This window comes from Rhodnius prolixus, unplaced genomic scaffold (assembly GCF_049639745.1).
Source record: "Rhodnius prolixus isolate KJV_2025 unplaced genomic scaffold, Rpr scaffold_7, whole genome shotgun sequence".
NCBI lineage: Eukaryota > Metazoa > Arthropoda > Insecta > Hemiptera > Reduviidae > Rhodnius > Rhodnius prolixus.
The window spans coordinates 40,457,211-40,480,029 of NW_027411582.1; the positions used below are offsets into that span (position 1 = coordinate 40,457,211).

Here is a 22,819-nt window from a genome sequence, read left to right on the forward strand (position 1 = left end):
AATTTGGTCCTGTGGATTACAACTCAATACTTTGCTTTCCGCCCTTTGCACTACGTCTGCCAAGACTCCCAAAACAATGTGAGCCAATCCTATGAAGTCTTGGTTGATCGAGTAGCAATGTAATTCATTCGGATCTTTACCAAAACAGATAAAAACCTAACAGGTAAGGTGTATTTATAAATAATTATTAGTGTTTTATGGTTTAATTATGAAGCTTGCCATGCTGGCTTTAATAAGAATGAAAGAAAATTAATTTAAAGCAGTCTAGACTCTTAAAAAGTTAAAACTAACAAAGATTTATTTTCCAAATAAAAAATAAAAATTGAACTAAAACAGTTTTTTTAAAGCCTTCAGCTGATGCATTGGTTTGCTTTTTTCTTTTAAAACCAATTATTCTATTTTTTCAATATTATTGAAACGATAAGTAGCTGCATTCACAGTCAAAGATGCACAAAACGCTTCTACTTTGGAGGCTTTACAAAGGGCTTAATCTTGTCTGTGACTTAGGCAAACTTAAAATGAAAATAAAAAAATCTGCATTTTGTGAGAGAGAAGACAAACAAACTCAAAATCAACATTTTATTCTTGGGCATCACCTAACGAGCCATTCTGGAATATTTGGCATATAATAAGGTAAGAGAAATCTGAATAATAAATCAACAAAATAAGAAAATAAACTGTTTTGTCATCGTTTACTTACTCTTCGGGCTGGGGCCCTATCTGCTCCTTTAGAAATGAAAATTAATTTTGGAAACAGAAATGGTATTTATTTATCGTAAAATTTATTTAAAATATTCTTTTTTTTAGTTTTAGCAATAGTTTTACTTGTAATGTATAGTTGGATACATTTTTATCTTTTATCTAAGTTTCAGCAGAAAAGATGAAATGTACAATACAGCAGCATTTCGATATTAATCAAGGCCTGCAATGCAATATGTAGTTGTGGCATGTATTAGTTTTAATCAACTCCACGCCATTGAGTAGTAAGTTACAACTGGTTATTTGCAAAAAGTAAAGAATATCGAATGCTGATTTCTATCATTTCAACATGATCCCCCCGCTTTTCTTATCAGCTGATCAGTAGTTATAGACAGAAGGGTTCAGCAAAATGAAATTGACATTTAGTGCTGGACAAAGAAAATAAATTGCTTAAATTATTAACGGGGTCAAAAAGTTGAAAATTATAAGAATACGCACTTGAGAGGAATTAGCAATCGTATCCGTCCATGGCGCTAAGAGTCCTATCGGCAATTAGCTTTCTAACAGAAGTTATCGGCACTTCTGTGAAAAGTCTGGCTATGTTTCGATCAATTCGACCACCTCGGCTAGTCCGCAGATATCTGCAGTATTTTTGAAAAGTAAATCAGCAATTGTGTAGAAGTTTTTGCAGCCTGTTATGAAAAGTGATGTTACAGAATTTTTGAAGTATTGAGATGTTCGACGATGAATGTTACTGGAGGGCTGCATAACATTGTACCGAACAGCTGGCATTTTACATTTCAATTTTTCAGCCAAAACACTCATCAAATAGAAATAAATCAATAAAACATTATTCTGAAGGCTAAACTGCAATCTTCTATTGTAAAACTTTTTTTATTTAATTATGTACGAGTTGTTAAAAAAATAATAAAATAAAGTGGGCTGCACAGAATAAAAACGTACAAAAATGAAGTTAAAAATATGAACCCTTGATAGAAACAGAATATATAAGATAAATACTAAAATTGAAATAAATACCTGGGAACAACAGAATCCAGCAGAGCCTGTCGCTTGACACGTGGAATTTTGTTGACACGAGCCGGGCACTTTCAGCTGGGTATCCTTGTAGTCGGGCTGGTAGGGTAACAACATTCTGATCTTACCCCAGCGGTTGAAAAACAAGGCGATCGCCCCTACCCACACTAACAACACTAGACAAACGATGCCCACTTCAACGCCGCGCACCTGGGTCACAGGCTGCAATCAAATTATAGATTTAATCCAAATAAGTACTCATCTGGTTGGTTCGATAAAAGCTTTGGCTTTTTTCTTTTTTTTTTTAACATAATTGCCAAATGTTTGGTTCCCTCTAATGACTCTGTTATGCGAAAAAGACAGGATTTTCTTACTAGAAATTCGAGAAGTCGGCACAATAAGCGAGGACCCCGGTATTGTTCTTCTCGTTACTCAAACCTAAATTAGATATGAGATTCTTTTTAGGGAGGATATCGAGAAATGTTCCAAACCTTTGGATAAATAGAGTGTTAGTGTAGTCAGAAGAAATTTATATTTTCTTTTTAGGATTTCAAGCCGGATTAAAATGAAAATATATAGATAATGTTATACTAACAACTGTACCTAATTAGGAAGAAGCAAAGCACTTAAGGTTAATATACGAATTCTGCCTGTTTGGGTATTTAGTAAAGTAATCCGTTTAATTAGTGGTTTATAAGACTTCACATCAGTGCAGCATAAAAATGGGCTGAACGAACATTTTTTCAAGGTAATAACAGTGAAGCAGGTAAGTATTGAAATTCCTTTAGAGTATTTTTAAATGAATAAAATTACTATTCTTTGCTGGTGGAGTTGATATAAAAGGCTCAAAACTAATATTTTGCCGATGGCCTATTATTTTTAGCCTCTGAAATCCAAACTTTGCAAAATATGATTAATGCGTTTCATAAATACTAGGAATTATGGAATTTAACACTAAATCTGGTCAAATCTAAATTACTAATTTTAGAAAATGCGGTAGACCGTTTAGGAAGGGAAAGTGGTGAGGGGGAAGGTGATTAATCTAGTCCTAACCACAGACATCCGAAATATTAGCGAATGACATTTTAGAAGAGAAAGTTTCTGCCTCAAAAAAGCACCAATCCCCTGTAACATCAAAATTAATTTAAACAACAAACCCATTCGAACAGGAATCATGTCAATAATATTTCGGAAGGTATAATAAACCGATTTAGCTACGGAAACAACTGTTGCAGTGGTAAATTCCAATAAATGATTAAAAAAAAAAAAGCTACGGAAATGAAAATTCAGTACGAAATTATAGATTTCACTTAGATTTACAAATAATAACGGCATAACTTTGGAAATGAGCGTTACATGAATGTATTAAAGTCAACGAAGAAAGTCAAATGGATTTTAGGGGGAAAGGGGGAAGCCGCTATTGAAGCGGAATAATCACGTTGTAATGATGTTTTGATTTGTTCTCTCTTTTGCAAAGAAAAGGAAGATGTAATTCAATTCATAGGAAATGCTCTATTTTGAAAGAATTCAAATTGAGTTGGCTGCGTAAGTACAATACATACATCTTATTTAATCATAAGCGATTATTATTATTATATTTTTAATGGAATAAATTAGTTTACTGGTTCTTGTAAAACCTATTTGGGCCTCAAGATCCTAATTAATAAAGGAATTTAACTTTGTTTAAAACAGTCTGCTTGATTTGTTTTAAGTTTTCTTTTGTTCTAAATCTCATTTATGGTATTTTTCAACTAAAAATATTTAACATTAATGTTTATTTCTTCAGCTCCAGTATTTGGGATTAACTTATTCTTTCTTTTATCTACTTGGGTATTAAATTTACTTTTGAGCGACATTTACTGGGTGGGTATTTACTCCTGCATTGTTGGAATTAAATATAATTGGCTCTGACGTTTCTTAAAATAATAATTGCAAATAGTTCAGAAAAACAATGCAATGAAAAAGAAACTAGAGAAACAATGACAATTCTCCACGGGAACATCAAATTGATTAGGAATATTAACAGTATTAGGATAATTCAATTTTAGTATTGCACCTTCAAATGCCCAAAAAATAGACACAAATTACCTTTCTACCTACCAAGGAGTAGGTAGCAAGCAAACCAAAACGGGCCATCGAGAGCTGGTCATTTCTTTCATCTTTTTTTAACTCCAACGTAAATATTGAATCTAGACAATAGTCTCTCTGGGAATTACAGCCCAAGTCAAGCCATGGAATATCCAATATGAGGAGAAACTAGACTAAAACCGAACATCTCCTTCTCCTAGAGAGAGATGCTTCTTGGTTTTACCCGCTCCTGGTCTTAAAAGTTCTGAATGAAACATATTTGAAAGAATATCCTCCTAGAAACTCGTGAGACAATAACAGTGGTTCAGGTTGCAATTCTAGTCCAAAAATGAGCTTGAGAGAGTAACAATCCGTAATTCCTCCATCACTCTCCTCAATCCAAATTATTGTAATTATCTTTTAAATACTTACGTGAGCAGTCATATTTGGGTATGGAGGTACAACAGGTGTCCTGGTTATTTTATCCGGTGGACTGCCCGTGATTGGCGTAGGTGGCTCTGGAGGGGGCTTCGCAGCTTGTAAATGAAAATAGAAATATTAACCAATTATCCATTAAAGTTAATAAAACTTAATTTTCTATCCGATCGCTGATTGGGCTTCCAATATTAACCTTCAGAGGGGGGAGTGACAATTAATAAGTTTTCATTTTATCATTAATCGCAGTAGACAAATGAAGAAATAATTTTAAATTAAAAATTAATAACTTTCAAATTTATTAATAATATACAAAACTATAGATTAGCAATGCCTTTTTAATATTACATGAAATGAAATGTTTGGCAACCCTGTACTACCATCTAAGAGAATTCATTATTTTGGGCAAATTCACAATTCATATATTTCAATTTAAACATGAACTACACGAAAGCTCCGATGGTTATTGATGAATACTTCATTAGGAAATATTCCCTCTGAAATCTACTGAGCGCAAAACCTAAAAGAGCGCAAAAACTAATTTCCATTGAAACTAAAACCAGTTGATGAAGGTAAATAAACATTTCCAGAGAGGTTATAACAAAAAACAATAATAATTCTTTTTTTACTCCATTTTCTCCATTTTGCAATGTATATTACTTGTAAAAGATACTATGGAACGAAAAAAAAATATATATATATATATAAATTTACCCATGGTCCTGAAGATGACGGGTCTACTCCTGTACTTGCGACCGCCTCGGACGGCCGTCACGGTCACTTGGTACTGTGTGTTCGGCTTCAGTCCGGACAGAACGACCGAGTCCGAGTTCCTGGCCATAAATTGAACCACCCTGTAACTGAGCAACACAACATCACTACAGACATTACTGACTAGTTAGCATTATACACAAATTTAGTTGAACAAGAAGCACAACAATAAGCTTTACTTTTTCGAAGAACATTGTCTAGCCAGGAAGTGCTCGTATCGCTAAAAATTCGTTTTGGCGTTTTCATCTGATATAGCAGTTTTGGGCCGACCTTCAAGTAGATGGACTTCAAAAGAAGTAAGACCAAGGTTAAATTCAGTCGCTCTGTTGCCAATGTAGTAGCAGATAATCCCTTTAACTAATAGTCTGGCTTACAAACATACCGATTTTCGATGAATTTCCCAAACGAACAGTTCTTTGACAGCTCAAATACTCCTGTTTATCCTTCATAAATGAATTTTCCTCTGCTACAAAAACCCGTAAAAAAAAAAAATCAAGTTTGCCATTGATAGCAAAAGAAAATTGCATAGACAGCAAGTTTTCACTATCCGAGTATATATTTATAATTTCATACACTCAGACAGGGAAAGCATTGCCAGAACGAACATAGAATCTGGATCTTTCGTTGGGAACAATGAAATCCAAATATTTGAAGTTTCCACTGCTTCCCCTTAAAGAGAGTAAGTAAAAGGGAAAAACTTGCAGGTTATTACAGTAAAAAGGTAAGGTTATAATACTTTGGATGGAGGTTGGCTGACAACTTGATTGCATACGTCATTATTGTAATTTTTACATTGGGGCGGGGAAACAAAGCCATATTACAGCAAAAGGTTTTTCGTGACAGCTAAATGGATGGAAAAAATCGATATTCGTCCGTGTTCTCGGGGTTTTGTGAGGCAGGGGCGGGAAAGTGGTTCCTTAACTTCAACTGCCGCCCTCCGCTCCACCGAGAGACATATTTCCTTGATAGTACAAACACTAGAACCTGCATAATTATGTCACCAGAGAAGACATTATCTATAACATGGGTCTTTGTATGTGGACAAGTACAGTTACACACAATACACACATACGCACGATATTATTACCTAAAAACGTAACTACTAATGTTATGACGTCAGTACTGCCATCTTTATCATACGTGCGTCTACTCTGGTATTATTTAACAATATCTAGTTATTAAGGTAAAAGTAAACTTCATTATTTTTACTACGATCTATTACATCTAGGCTAGCTAGCCAATTTATTATTGTACTTGGACACTGAGGGGAGGGAGTAAATAGAAAGAAAATTGTGGGTCATAATTATGTTTGTGCATTAGGTTTTCCATCGATTTCAAATAGTTTTCTCTTTCACGTCTCTTATAATAGAAATGTTGTCCACTAATGTTACTGCCACAAGCCAGCGCAAAAATGTTTCTAGCTAGGAGTACATTACATGGCTATTTAGAAGAACTCGGCTAGCTCTATAATTTTAGATTCTATTTGTCTGCCCTCTGTTGATATGTATTGCCGCTACTTAGATGCTATGAAAATTGAAACTTTGGTTCACAATCACAACTGACTGCAGCTTAATCTGGGAACTTCGTAGTTGTGGAAGCAAAGACCGGTTAAGCAACAGTTGGAGCCTAGATCAAGTCCAAGATAGTAACTGATTCAAACATTCGTCATAACCAGTATACAAAGCACCGCCCCTATTCAACTTGATGGATTCAACTTCTGGAATATTATTTCAATATTCACAAGCCCCTCCTGCAGATTAGAAGTTGCTCTCTGCGTCATGTAACTAACTTACAGGAGCACACTGTCCTACCTCGACATTGCTCGAGAGCCCTTCCCTTATCTTTTGCGGGACGTACTACCGTAAAAGGCCGTCCTCAACTGGTCTCCTCCTCATCATCCATCCATCTCGTCACTTCCAATCCCTTAAGCTCCAGCTGTCGCAATGAGACATACCACTCCTCTTCCTGTCACCAGGAAAATGGCCGGAATTATTTTTCTCCTCCATTCGCTCTACATCACAGCTAATAACAATCCATGAGCTTCTCCTGACATAACCTTCTCAATGGTTACCCAGCGTCTCAGGCGCTGGATTTGCTACCTGCATGAACATCGTCTAATTACCTGGGTAACTGTTCAAAACGATAGGCGCAACTATTTCCAGAGTGGCTTTCTCATTTCTGTACGAGCCTTTATATCAACAGCAACTTCATTTCTTATTTCTGTGATAACCGCTGTCAAGTTAATCGCGGCCCCTTCAAACTAAAATAATTCAAATTAGAATAATTCCCGCCCCCCCAAAAAAAGAATAAACCCATTATTCCAATTAAATTTCAAGAAGAAATGGTTTTTCAAATTCAAAATTGCCTATCGTTTTGTAAAGCTTTGACTTAATGTGGTATATTTACCGGTCATAGAACTACAGACAATAATGTTTTCTTAAAACTTGGACTTTTTGTGAAAAAATAACTCAATTTTTAAGGGAAATTACTGAATAATTAAAATCTCATCAGCCGGGTTGTCTGTAGAGACCGTTGGTGTTTATCTCATTGTGTGGACAGAATCAAAATGGCCGTGAGTTGTGTGGTGGGAGAACATGTAAATATGTTTGTAACACGAAGCTTGGCTCAGTGAAGCACGCCTATGGAGGTCGATACAATTTCAACCCAGAATTGTAGGTTGTGAACGACAATTAATTTCCCAGAAACTTTACCATTTTCCACGTTATCGTCGGCTGTCCCCACCATCTTACTCTATCACCCCCACCATCTTGCACTAGAATCCCCACCACCCATCAGAAGAACACGCACTGCTATTTCTCGATTTCTATTCATACTGCATTTCTAATGTCACAAACAGTACAGTATGTACTGCTCATTTGCATATATCGTGCAAATTGCACTAATAGCTCTGAAATGCTTAGTACATTTTTAAAATTAAAAGACCTTTGAAGGTCATTAATTTTGCTTGTCATTACATATGATCTACACAAGATTTTAAAAGTTCTTATTTATTTATTTTTACATATCTTTTATAATTTATTTACGGTAACTTATTTTATAAAGAGCCTAAACTGAATGCTCAAATTTCGTCGACTATCTGGGGGTAGGAGTAAAGAATGTTACTTTCCATTACTCCTGAAGATGGCAGGAGGTGGTATTGCGACCCAAATAAGTTTTCACAGGAAATAAATCATTTTTTCTGGAGTTTGAAACAACTGGTGAGGTCAGCCACAGATTCTTTTATTAACTCTCTAGATTCTAACTTAACTACTAAACGAATTTTTCATTTATTTATTTTATATTTTCTCGAAAATGGTTACACAGATTTTCTGTGAAATTTACTATGTCTCTTACTAGTAGAAGGAGAAATCGGAAAAACTAACTTCAAAAAGTAAAAAAGATAAAACACTGCGTAGCGAAGAATCATTGGCAATGATAAACTAAGGCAGTTCGAAGTGATGAAGTTAAGATCAATTGGCTAAGTTGGTGTGGAGGGGGGATCGGGCTCCAGCTAGGTGCGCAAACATTACAAAATGCGGGGTTGCAAGTGGTTAAATGGGCAAAAACAGTGAGTTCTAGAAATTACCACAACCTCCAGTGTGTGTACATACGCACTGCCTCGGTAACTATAAAATATAACGGCCGGAAATAGTCGAACACTCTTGTTCCCACCCTCTCACCACGGCACAGTGCAGCCAACATCTTAAACCCTCTAATGCCAGCTCACTCGTATAAGATAACTCTTTCATCAATTTTTAATCAAATCCGCGGCTCCCCAAGAGCTCACCCTTACTCCAATTAGAATGTTATTGCAGCCACTGACTCTAATAAAACGGACTGTACACTCAATTCTATCAACTTAATATGAACATATAACTTAATAAAAAAATCCATATTTATAAACTTGTAATATGCATTACAGTTTGTAAGATATCAGCTGAGCTCGGCAAAGTTAATTAATATTGTATTACTTTATCATCGGGAGCAAACCACCACTTAATTCAGTTCTTCAAGTTCTAACTTTAAAATTTTCTTCAAGCTCCTATAATCAGGCAAAATTTTACTTTTGCCTTCAAGGAACTAGGCAGAGGCGAGACCTACAGTGCCTATAAGTAGGCATAAGATCAGATTATAGGTTTTATAGCTGAGCATCCGTTCTGCTCCGGATCAAAAATCTAAACCGGCGGCCAGTAACTGACCGATCTGCAGATCCTCTGATTTTACATGAAAGTCACTCCCGCATGAAAGCTACAAAAGGTTGTATGTATGTAGGACAGTGTCTACGCCTTCGTCAACAGGTTAGACTCGATTTCATTTTAGTTAAGGTCAAACACGACAGATACCTCCTTGGAAACCTTATCATCCAGACTAGATGCTCACCGAGACACCAACAATATCAACAGATGAAGAAAGGAAGTTTGGCCGCGGAGAGGATAGATACTTCCCCTCAAATAAGCTAAACACCTTAAATTTCAAACAGCGTAATAAACAATTAATTTTTATGATGTCAGTGTTCAGACCACTGATACATATGTGGTAGGTCACAAAAATCCAAACATAGCAGTTTGATTAGTGCTTTAATAAACTTATTTTTACATCAGAAAAGTTACGAACTTATTACAGGCTCATCTTAAGTCTGAATTAAAAGTACACGAGACACATGATTGTGGGAACATACTCGCAGAATGACTACAAATGTACTATTTAGCACAGTTTTTAGCACTAGCTCCAATTGACAGAAATAGAGGGCAATTTGGTAAAACTAGACAATTTCTGTTTTTCCAATTGTTTATATATTTTTTTTAACCATTTAGAGCGATTTTAAATGCATTATTTAGCTCCGTCCGTAATACTTACTTTCATTGACTGAATAAGTGACCATCTGTGGTTGTTTTGTACTTACTGCAGCCAAATACAGAGACCATAAATGTTCTATTAGCCCTGTTCGTACAAATTACATTCGTTGAACGACAATCCAGTGGCAATCAGGTCCAACTATAAGACAATCCAGTGTTTTTCAAATGGTTTTAACTTTTATTTTGGCCACTGGAGCGACATGAGATGTTCTAGTCCTGTTTTTACTTACTAACATTGACAAAATTAGTGCAATCTGGCCAAGCTAGGAAACAATTCCTTGTTTGTTAAAAGAGTTTTGTCTTTATTTTAGCCAATTAGCGTAACTTTAGTTGTAATATTCAGTTCTGTTCGTTTTATATATGTATATTTATTTACAGAATAAGTGGCAATCTGTTTAAGGCAAAATACTGTACGTTTTTAAATTAGAAATTGCTGTTGATAACATTAAAAGTATTCCTGTAGAAAGTCAAGCTGTAATCGATATGTTTGTACAAGTAATAAAAGATTCGTCCAGTCTAGGTAGTTGTGGGAACAATATTCGTTGTTTGTCAAGTATTACAAAGGTCCGTCAAAAATGGCATGATGTGCAATGTACAAAACTAAGAGTTAAATCTTTTGCTTTATTAAATTTGTTTAGAACCACGAATATTGACCTTATCAGACGTATGCATGTTATAACTAATACACAATATAAACAACTTTGTAAAAACAAAAAAAGAGAATATTATGAAGAGATAAATAAAAAATTTTGCGATATAAGGGATTCAAAAAGTTTTTGGAGTTTAGTTAGGCAACTGAAAAAAGTTGATTTTTTGGGTACAGCAGAGATTGAAAGTGAGGAATGGGTTAGGCATTTTAAAGAGTTATTGAATCCGCCACTTGGAGCAGAAAAAATTAGTTATGCGCCGCCCTTAATATCAGTCCCATTAATTGATAAAACGTTTACATTTAGTGAGTTAATATGCGTATTACAAAAAGCAAAAAATGGTAAAGCTCCAGGGCCAGATCGTGTTCCTTATGAGTTTTTTAAAAATTGCCCTAGTAATTTCTTGGATAATTTATTAAATGTTTTTAACTATATCTATGAGTATGTGGAAATTCCGGCCAGTTTTGCCAGATCTATAATTTTTCCCCTATTTAAAAAGGGAGATAAGAGAGATGTTGGTAATTACAGGGGAATAGCCTTCTCTGATTCTATTGCTAAACTGTTTACAGGTCTTTTGTTGTCAAGATTGAGTTGGTGGGTAAGTAACAATAGTGTACTAAACGAATTTCAGGCTGGCTTCAGAGAGGGCTATTCCACTGTTGATAATATTTTCAATTTAGCTAATATTATTAAAATTAAAACATCAATGAAAGGGCGTAAATTATTTTGTTTCTTTATCGATTTGAAGTCGGCCTTTGACTCGCTAGACAGGAATGCTCTCTATTATAAATTGCATAACCTTGGGATATCTACAAAATTTATTGAGGTTGTTAAGGCATTATATAACAAAACAGAATCCTGTGTATGGACACCGCGAGGTACAACAAGTAGCTTTCAAAATGAGATGGGGCTTAAACAGGGATGTCTCTTGCCACCTTTGTTATTCTGTATTTTTATCAATGATATGCAAGATGCCTTAGAAGGGGGTATCAGGGTAGCGGGAATGAATGTCAGATGCTTGATGTATGCTGACGACATTGTGATAATTGCCGATCACCCATCCATTTTGCAACATATGATAAACAGATTAGCCAATTATTGCAAACTATGGAATTTAATAATAAATTTGAAAAAATCACAAATTGTAGTTTTTAAAAAAAGGTGGCAGGAAGGCACGAAATGAATGCTGGTTTTACGATGGCAATAGAATTGATGTGGTTAGCAGGTATAAATACTTAGGGGTCATTTTAACTCCGGGACTGTCTTTCGTAAAGCATTTGGATGATAGACTTAGTACAGCAAAATTTGGTATACACTCCTCGTACGATAAGTTTTTTAAAAATAATATCATTCCGTTGTCTTCTAAGTTGGAAGTGTTTAATAGCGTCTGTAGATCCGTGCTTTGTTACGCTGCACAGGTTTGGGGTTTCATGCGTTTTGAGAAGGCTGAAAAGTTGTATACTTATTTCATAAAGATGTTAGCGCTGCCCCTAGGTACGCCAAACTATATAGTCTATTTAGAAACAGGAGCCTACCCCTCTTCTTATACACGTTACAGTTGCTCAGTTATATTCAAAAAGTCCTGTTACTCCCCAATAACTGATTGCCAAAGATCCTGGCTGAGAAAATTATTATGAGAAACTGTTTTTGGCATAAAGAGTTTAAAATTACTTGCCAGAAATATGATTGGGAAAACAGTGACTACTTGATTAGTGGAAACAAACAAAGTTTTGATGGTTTATTTGAAAATATTAAAACTAAATTTAGAAATGATTTAATTTCGAAGGCCCAAAACTCTACTTTTCTCGCATTGTATAAAAAACTAAATATTGACTTAGAGCAGAACAATTATTTTTCGGATAAATATAAAATAAATGTTATTAAAGTTATTTTCAAATTAAGAGGTCAATTGCTGAATCTGAATTTCAATGTTGCCAGAGATGAAACTGTACATTTGTGTTCCATGTGTAACCAGTCTGCGATTGACGATACCTTTCATTATGTAAGTGTCTGTCCTGTACTATCTGAATTCAGAGTAAGATGGTTAGGAAAGAAAGTGTTAACTGAATCAGAGTGTTTTGAATATTTAAATGGACGCGACTGGGATAAGCTATATAATTATCATATTAGAGCATGGAAGTACAGAAGCTTTCTCGTACAGGAATATAATACTTAGTATATATTAGAATGTAATGGAAATTATGCGATAAGTTCTGGCTGCTATTTTATATTGTAAATTTTTAAATAGAATTTGGTCAAGCAGATGGACTGCTGTCCATGCTTTTGTGTAAATATGGTTTACTGTTTATAAGATTATGTACATATTAATTCAAAATAAAACACTTAATTATTATTATTATTGCTGTACGTCGTTAAGGAGATAATGGTATTAGAAATGATAAATGCGTTTATTAAAATATACAACTAATGATTTTTTAAACAAAAATTTCATAAATTACAAAAAAAAAACATTGCATGGACTAGTTGTTCGTCTGCTGAGTTGAGTAACATTAATTGCATTTACTAATTATAGCACTAAAATAAAACCAAAAGAAATCTTAAGATTATTAACAGAATAAAAGTACTGCTGTTTTTTCTCCACAATTTTCTCCACTTATATAAGAATATGCAGAGTATACTACTGACGAGTTCATCTTACCTCTTTACAATTCTCTCGCTTAATTAGCCCTCACATTATTTTCTGTTTTTGTAAGATATCACTGCATAATATACTCTAGCTGATGGATAAATTTAGAGGCATTGCTGTAACCTTCAAATTTTTAATAAAAAAAACAATACTTTATTTCATGAATTGGGGTTGGCGACATAAATAAGACCGGGCTAGTATTATACATACTTTTTCACTAAAAACAATTGATTTTTGGTGAGTATCTGAGAAATCTGCGAACGGAGGCAGGTCTTAATGTGCCATGTTCACAATTAGTATATTGTAAGATTTTACATCAAGATACACAGGCACAATTTGAAGTCAGGTTTTCCTATTGATAACTTTTAACCTCATCAATAATGGTAACCTTAATTTAAACTATAATTTTATTTAACACAAATTTCAAATGCTACAAAAGCTCGCATTTAATTAGGAAATGGGGAAGTTTAACAAACTCGTACCGCCTGGCACGAGCCGCCACATAAAACTGGTAATAATAAAAAAATTAATCTAATTCGCTGTTAACAAGCTTTTGTTTCAAAGCAAACTACCAACCAATCAAGAAATGGAGATTAAAGTACTTCTGCTTGAAAATAAAGGATCGCCTCTAAGGAGGGGTAATTTTCCAGTAAGCTGGAACAGTGCTGCTCTCTCAAGCTTGCGCTGATAATGGTAGAAAATTAAATTTTCTATTCCTTTCAGAAAAGTTAAATCTAATTCTTAAAGCTTGCCAGGAAATCTTTTAGAAAACTGTGAAATGAAGTGTAGGAGAGCCCGCAGGAGCACTTCAGCGTCCCCAGATAAAAGAAGGAAACTGTCAATTACAAACGCTTCAAGTGAATCCTATATCTGTTTATAACTCATTTCCTTCATTTTAGCTTTCCCTTTTTTTAGCTGCATTAACTTTTCAAAGGCTTGGAATGAAACTGATATTTGGGGGGTCTTGGGAAGGGCTCCGCTTGCCATTGTTATATCATACAGGTTCAGATTCACCAAGTGTAGTGAGTGACGATACCGCAAATGATCTCGAAATCTCCACCATACTGATTAATCTACTTCTGAAAGTTTGATGCAGGTCAGGAATACAATAAACATGCGTGCCAGGATGGATAAAATCAAAGATTCTTTCAAATCCTTTATCGGAAAACCTAAACAGAAGACAGAAGTTTTGAGATAACGACGATTTTTCGTTTTTGAATTCCAAATTGTGTTTCGGTACCGGTGTGTGCCGGAAGTAGCTCTTACACAGGGATGTTTCACTTTTTAGAGATTTTGAAACTTGGTATTCTCATTACACTCATGGAGATCGACGACTTGATAATAAATCAATCAGCTGTTAAATTCTCTTCGAATTTCCTAAAAGTCTAATTTTAAAAAATTGAAAATCCTCGCGGGTCCTTAAAATCTGCTGACTGGATCGCCATCTCCGAGAGTATCTGGAAATTCTGTAATATTCCCGCCGAAATCTCTAACAAGAATCTAACATCTAACTTCATTTTGTAAGTTCGCTTTGAAGTCTTGCAGGAATTTACATACAGTCAAAGCAGAGCCTCTAAATTAACATCTCTACAAAACTAATTACCAGGTAACTCCAGGTAACCATTCTAAACAACAGCTCTACCTGTTTAACACACCACACACTCTCTACACCAAACCAAAATTGCATCCATTTCACCAAAGTTATTTTCAAAAAACAAATAGTTGATTGTAAACACTTATACACAACTATCTTTTATTAATACAACTATCAGAACACTTTTCAAACTTCGAATTTTTAACTATTCCATAATACCAATAATAATAATAATAGTAATAATAAACCTATGCACGCGGAGATTCCGGGTGCCCCTATATTTTCTCGTGAGAATTTGATAAAAGTAAATTATCTTTTGGCCCCCTAAAAAAACCATAACTTGTTTTTTTATTTGGGAGGTCTCAAAACAAATATTTCAGGTTAACCTTCGATTTCAGGAGTTGGAAATAAGAAAAAGCTAAAAATGTATTTTAGTGAAGTGTCAATTGATTTCTTTCAAATTTGGAATTTGACTTTCTTTTCAATGTTAAGAGACAGAGTTGAAAATCGATTTGAAATAAAATGGACGATCTCTAAATTGGTGCTACCAGTGAAAGCTTAAATTCTTAAAAATGTCAAGAGAACATAAAAAATATTAGAAAACTAATAAAGTGCTGAATAACAATTGCAGCTGAACAAATTGAGAGTTTCGTGCAAAAACCAACTGAATAAAAATATAAGACAAAACGTTGATAGTCAAAATAAAATTCTATTAATAATTTGTTAAAATCAAGCCACAAAATAAACCAGCTTACAATTAGACGAACCAACTAAACTAATTTTTACTATTGGGTTTAAAAACTAGACTACACAAAGGGGGGGGATATTAGACAACGGACACCAACGAGTTGAATATTTGTGAGAATATTTCCTTAAAAGCTGACCTGTCAGAAGGTGAGCGCTGCCATGGTAACCTTGAACAAGTAAAACGGTTTCTACAGACTTTCTCGCTAATAATTGTGATTTATTAAGCATAATTTCGGCATACCAACTATAATTATAAGTGATACAGAAGATATTATTGTACGCAATGGTTATGAAAAGTCTTCGGGACTAAATAGAATTAAGTCTGAGAAGTAAACTGTAGACGAACTCTAGGCACGCACCTAGAGCGGAAGTCTTCTGGATGTTAGTTCCGGTTGTGATTGTCTGCATAAAATTGAATGATTGGTCCCAGTAGAACTTGTGCTAGAACTCATTGAAAAGAAAAGACTATAGAGGTACTGTGTCCGTCACTGGCGCATACAGCCTCTCTTTTGTGTTCTTGGAGTACCAGATTCTAAAATGAAGTGCAAGATAAAAATGTCACCAATACTTTAGTGTTACTAATCCAAAAGATGTTGTGAGTGAGCGACCCAATGTACACATAAAGGACAAATTGTCGTAAAAAAAATGAAAAAACAAAAAAAAACTGAAATGAAGAGCAACTTTTTCCTCAAACTGCTTCAGATGAGTTGACAAATATACATGCTACAATAAAGCAGGAAAAACACAAATATAATCTCCTAAACATGTGAATGTAAAAATGCAATAAATAAAAACAAAAATTGTAAGAAATCCAAGGAAAGAAGTGGAGAGATGGTTAGCAGTAACGGCGCTAGAGAGCAGGGTCTCTAGGCACCCAGGGCGTGCCACACGCTACATCTAGAACAGCCAGATAAAATCTATGGAACCTGATTCATTTTCTTCTATCGTATAAAAAGTGTTGGGTCCAAAAATGAGGTTCGACAAATTTGTGTATGAGTACCAGCATATGATATACAAAGTGGAAGGAAGGCGCCACCCTGTAGCACGACAATAGGCTTTCCAGTAAAATCAGGTTTCTCTTTTCTATATTCTTTTTGAGTCCCAAACATTGACTTTAAATTAGAAGTAAATTCACTGCTTACATTAGGGCTTTGATTATTGGACACATAGTATTTCTGCAGGATCGAGGAGCAGTGACGACACAGTTCCTTCAACACTACCATTTTATTATTACAGCCAACATGTACAATATTAAAGGCAACTATTTTCATTGTAAAAATTATAAGCTTAAAGATAATTTTAATTCAGTAAACCGCGCTTAGAGACCTTCTGGAATGTTCACGCTGGATTAAGTTTTAAATGTAAATAAACAAATTTCCGGACCGTTTATTTAATTGGCTAAACGAAGAAGATTTAATCTGCGGATTAGATGATAGAATCCGATCATAGTTGGGGCAAAAGCACTCCTCGTGGACAAATACCACACTAACTAATTAAAACTGTCCGGTAGGACAGTTGTATAAGGGTTGATCATCAAAAACTGCACGAAAAAGCGTAACGTTGAAAAACACCCAACTTTGACAATTTTTTTCTCTTTTTCTATAAAAGATAAAATTCCCAAATTTTCTTTAAATCTTACTCCAAACCCTCCTTTATAACTGTAATTTTTTTGCAACAGCCTAGATTTGATAGATATTGAGAAAAAAGATGCTGAAAATGAGCAAAAACGGCATTTTCAAAAATTGTTCTTGTTCTTGTTCTTGTTCTTGTTCTTCTTCTTCTTCTTCTTGTTGTTGTTGTTACCTTTTTTGTAAACAACGTAGCGCCTAAACGCGTGAACCGATTTTCATGAATGAGGTGTCATTCTAGTCGGAATGTTATGTAGATGTGCCTTTTGGGGGTCTCGATGCTGCACATCGAATGGGAGAGGAGTTAGCCCCCTTTATGTAAGGCCCCCTCCAAAATTATTATCATTAATTACTCTGTAAATCTTAGCCCGATTTTGATAAAATTTGGTAGGATGACAGGGTTAGGGCTCCCCTACGTAACATTAAAGCGACGATCTGCTCTTACACTTGTTAAGGGGAAGTATAGCAATCGTTGCAAATTATCGAAACGTGAACCGATTTTCATGAATAAAGTGTCATTCGAATCGAAATTTTGTACAGATTTGCACTTTAAAAGTCTCGACGCTGTGCCTCATAAGGAGGGGAGTTTGCCCCACCCAAGTAAGGCCCTTTCTAAAACTATTATTACCAATATTTCTATAACGGTTAGTCCGATTTTGATAAAATTTAGTAAGAAGAAGTGGTTAAAGCTCCTCTACGTGGCTGTGAAGTGCCATCATGCTCTTACACCTACTAAGAGGAAGTATTGCAATCATTAAAATTTTCAATGAGTGAACCGATTTTCATCAATGAATTGTAGTTCGATTCAAAATCTTTGCCTCTTTGCCTTTTAGGGAGAAGTACTGTAATCGCAGTTTATTTTTCTTACTCCTCTTAAAGGGAAGTACTGAAATCGCAGTTTAATTTTGCTATTTACGTACAAATTACCTTCCTATTTTATTCAAAACGCTTTCCCAAAAAAATTGTTATTGAGAATGGCTTGGGGACCGCAACTATAATCATTCTTTAAAAAGATCTGTCCAGTGGTAGTGACTCCGACTTAACACCTTTTCAGGTTATAATGATAAAATTAAATTTATTATTCCCAATTTTAATAAAATCTGTAAAGCAGATATGTAACTTTGCAAAACATACAAAAAAGAAAATCTGTCCAAAAGGTACAAAAATCTCTTTAACAAAAACTTACAGTTTAAAATGTTAAGTATAAGGGTTGATTAAACGCCAAAAGGTACACAAATCAGCTAGTACCCAACATTTCATTAATACTTCATTGATATTATTTTAAGTAATTTTACTACATTAATTTTCATTAATATTTTTTTGAATTTATTAGATGTTTCACAGACCCTTATGCTGGCCAGTTCATTCATTTTCTTTTTCTTTTCTTTTATGATTTAAGTCGCGTCAACAACTTCAACAATCTGCGGTTATTGGCGCTCGCAGCTTTTTTCAGTGCACTGCCGGCCTCCGGACAGTGTTCTCTCGTTACAGACAACTCTGTCCATCACCCGGACAGTGAGCTGTAAGAAGCTCTTAGAAAGAGAAAATCTAAGGGTCAGCAGCTGGATTCGAACCCGGAACCTCCACGTGGGAATCCAATATGCTAACCGCATAGCTAATCCCTTCCCTTTGTTCATTCATAATATTTTATTTTTTTGTTATAATTATGATAAAATGTATATTATATTTTCGTAATTAAATAGGTACTTTATTTTAGCTTTATTCCAAATTATTTTTCTGATTTATCTTTATTATGCTCTTTATTCTGAGAAGTCACATATATGTATGTACAAGCACGTTAAAGTAAAAAAAGACAAAGGCAGAGTCGGCTACTATTTAAATTTGAATCACGGATTTAAAACAATATTTCAGTCTAGAATTCGTCTTTCCGAAGTATTTGTGAACACAAATAACGCGTAGGTAATATCAAGTAAATTATTCAGCAATAATTATTCATTTCTCAATTGTAATTTAATTTAGTCCCTCTAATTTTACTTATAGTAAAATACTGGAATAATTATGTTAGCTGTCATAAAAATATGCATATCTTATTTATCTTATTACAGTCAATCTAAGTTAAATGGTGTTCTACTTGAACAAATATTTTGTAGATTAAAATGGCCAGCATAAGGGTCTGTGAAACATCTAATAAATTCAAAAAAATATTAATGAAAATTAATGTAGTAAAATTACTTAAAATAATATCAATGAAGTATTAATGAAATGTTGGGTACTAGCTGATTTGTGTACCTTTTGGCGTTTAATCAACCCTTATACTTAACATTTTAAACTGTAAGTTTTTGTTAAAGAGTATAATATGAAGGGATGAATCACAGAGAGAACTCAGTTAAATTAGTCTCTAATAAAATTGGTATTAACGCTTCTAGCAAAGGTAAGAAAATACCCTTATCTATTCAGAGAACACGTTAATGAGCTATTCCCCCCTCTGTCCAGAGCATTTCGCAGAAAAACTAACTGCTTTTCTTTAACAAGTCAAACAAATCGATTCATACAAAATAATCAAACATTTTGACAATTATAGCTCTTCTCGAGTTATTAATTGAGTTCGATACAAAATACTAATGAGAACTGGATTATTCTAATGAGTGACGTAATATTCATTATTAATTAATTAATAAATATTAATTTATTTATTTAACAGAAATATGTTTGCAATACAGTTTGTAACGTTAATAACTAGCACCATCAATGAGAGTGGGCTCACTTTCATTGGCATTTTGTAAAATTTGTTATTTCATCATTAAAACTATTATTTGTTTAAGGCGCGTCAGCATCTGACGTCATTACCGGCCACACCCGTTCTTCCTTATAGTTTGTAGGAGTTCTTCGGGAGATAAATAATCTCTTTGTAGAGCCTTTGGTAACAAGACGAGTCCCACTAGAGTGTGAATGTTGGCCATTTTGTAGATTCAATGTGATTTTGTACCATATTGCCACTTTCTTTTTTCTTGTATTTAAGGCGCGTCAACATCTGAGGTTATTGGCGCGTGAAGCTTTTTTCGGTACACTGCCGGCCTCCAGACAGTGTTCTCTCGTTACAGGCAACACTGTCCATCACCGAACAGTGAGCTGTCAGAAGCTCCTAGGAAGAGAAAATTTAAGGGTCAGCAGCCTGTGGTTAATAATGTGTTCTGTGAGTAGCTATGTCTGATGTATGTCTGATACAGTGCTAGGGCCAAGTGCATTCAGCAACAGTATTCCTTCGCTCAATGTAAAGAATTTGTATGTAAGGTATGAGCGCGGAATGACGGCATAGGTAAGTGGAAGACACTAACTTAAACTTGATGTCGCGTGCGTACTTTCAGAAGATTTGGCTGCCACTTCCGTCAAGTTTAAGAGACTTCAGAAGCACTCTAGGACGCTGTCCTCGGATGCTGTTTTAGATATCGTCCAACATGTATGAACCCAAACCTCTTTCAACATTTAATCGAAAATAGGATAAAAATTATGAGCTGACCTGGCCTCCATGGGTTTGTAAGTGACATCGTACTTCTCGACATTTTCCGCCTCTGCTGTCCACGAGACCCTCACTTCTGTCGGCGAGAGAAACGTAACTGTTATATTCTCTGGAGTACCTCCAGCTGGCATTGATCCTATAAAAGACAGAAATAAAATTTTATTAATGTAGCATTGTTTTAATTTTTTATTAGTATTAGTGTGAGGGGACCAGTAATTGGCTGCTTAAGAAAAAATTCAAGTTTAAGATAGAATATCTTCCGTTATTTTGGCTCCAGGTGTAGGTTGTAAAGTTGTACCGCTCCAGTAGGATGTATTGTATTTTATTAATATTTTAAAAGCAGTAAATTCGATCTTTATGTCAACCAAAAATGATTTTATTTGTAAGTATGTCAATGACCCAGTAATTGACATACCGAATTTTCGGTGGAACCAGTGTTTGACATAGGGTGGGACCAGTAATTGACATACAAATATATTCATGAAATGACATAAGGTATGCATTCAAAATCACTTTTAAATCTAAATAAATCACTTAAATCACCTAAATCACTTTTTCAACTGGATTTATAACAAAAATTAGTCTTATTCATAATTAATTACAATCAGTTTTTAAATAGGCAAACCTAAATAATCTAATATTTTTTTCAACGTTACCCTTTTTTATGCAGTTTTTGACGATCAACCCTTACACAACTGTCCTACCGGACAATTTTAATTAAGTCCAATCCAAGACAGGTAATTTGAAGGACAGCCCTTACTTTCAATAGTACCAAGGAGATATTAGCTAACATACTAGTTAGATCGTACACAATGTCTTTCGGCTCGCTTTTATCTCTTTCTCTCAACTCTTCCGCTCTCTTATCCTTTCAAGTTTCCGCTAAATATTTTGTTACTTAAACCTTTTTTTGGGAACGTTTTTGGTTCTCACTTTACCAAACTAACCTCTCTACTTCCGATTAGACTATGTGGTCACATCCTTGTTTTATCCATTCCGCCTATAACGCTGCTACCGATGGCATCTACGCGTTTTTGTGTTCGAGTTGTTGGTGCTTTCTAGTGAACCAAATTTCTCCTACGCTTCCCTTCTTTTGGAGCGCTTCGCTAATATTTTCCACAATCTGTGCTGCCAGTGTCATTTGCTTCGAAACCAAACTATCTGAATGTAATCCATTCTTACTTTCTGCATTTATTCAGTATTTTATTGTTTATTATTACTGAGTTACCTCTTGGGCACATGTATATATACACTGTGTGCACGTTCATCGCGTCCCGCCACAGGTTGTAAGCATTCGCACTTATAACAGTAATAAATAAATGAAACGTCAATGAAAAAAAAAAACTAGATTAAAAAATATATATCTGTTATTGACTCTTTAACGTGGAAAAAATAGGTATTAAAATACACATACCTACAAATAAACCACTGATATTCACATAACTAGGTAACCAATTGACAAAAATATGTGTTATTAAAATAGGCACACCATAAAAGAAAAAATGAATGAAAAAACAAAATATTCTTTCGGAATACATAGGAAATGAACATCATAATATATCTTATGTAATTGATAATTAGCACTTGAAATCACAAGCCATTTGAAAACCTCACACATCAACGGTTTTATTAAATTGGTAACGTTCTCCATAAAGTAGTATAGGGCGATCCAACCTTCACGTGTTTAGGAATTAAAAATGGTTTTCAAACCGATTTCATTTTTTTTAAATACAGTTTAGCCTATTTAGCCTATGGGATGCTATATATTCGTCTTCGGTCAACATGTCTGTCAATTGGTAAATACAATAGATCTTACAATCTTTTTTATGTTATTAATGTGTAACATCACTAAGTCACCAACTCTCCACGTATATTTGATTTCGCACCTCGTACTTCTCTTGAGGGAGCTTCATTTTTCCTCTGGCCATTTTCTTTGATGGAATTCTACGGTTCAGCCATTTCCTCCCTTTCTTCTTTGTCATGTGGCTAGGACCCAAAACTGAGGGAGAATGATAGATTTTCCAACTCCGATAAGTGGGCGTCGTTTTTATCAATCACGTAGGCCTCGGAAGCTGTTCGGCGATCACGATTATTCCAGTTTGTTGTTCATACATTGTTCTCTTCAGAATAATCATTCTGCATGCCCTCTTGAAATAAGGCGTACATTTGCTAATTCATTAATTTAAACATATTTTATATTGCCGATTTTTATCAATGA

At 34.6% G+C, this 22,819-nt stretch overlaps 1 protein-coding gene across 7 annotated transcripts in view; it reads right to left on the reverse strand.

Moving 5' to 3' along the window:
* Positions 1–22,819, reverse strand: part of LOC141447628 (uncharacterized) — a 145,413-nt gene that overhangs the window by 16,367 nt on the left and 106,227 nt on the right. For 4 of the 7 annotated variants that reach the window (XM_074115371.1, XM_074115374.1, XM_074115373.1 and 1 more), the window contains 4 exons: positions 20,605–20,740; positions 4,951–5,096; positions 4,234–4,337; positions 1,738–1,956 (listed from right to left, as the gene is read on the reverse strand). In XM_074115371.1, the coding sequence (XP_073971472.1) occupies positions 1,738–1,956; positions 4,234–4,337; positions 4,951–5,096; positions 20,605–20,740 (605 nt within the window). The remainder of the gene's footprint in view (positions 1–1,737; positions 1,957–4,233; positions 4,338–4,950; positions 5,097–20,604; positions 20,741–22,819) is intronic. The other 3 variants (XM_074115377.1, XM_074115375.1, XM_074115376.1) reach the window with 1 other exon arrangement.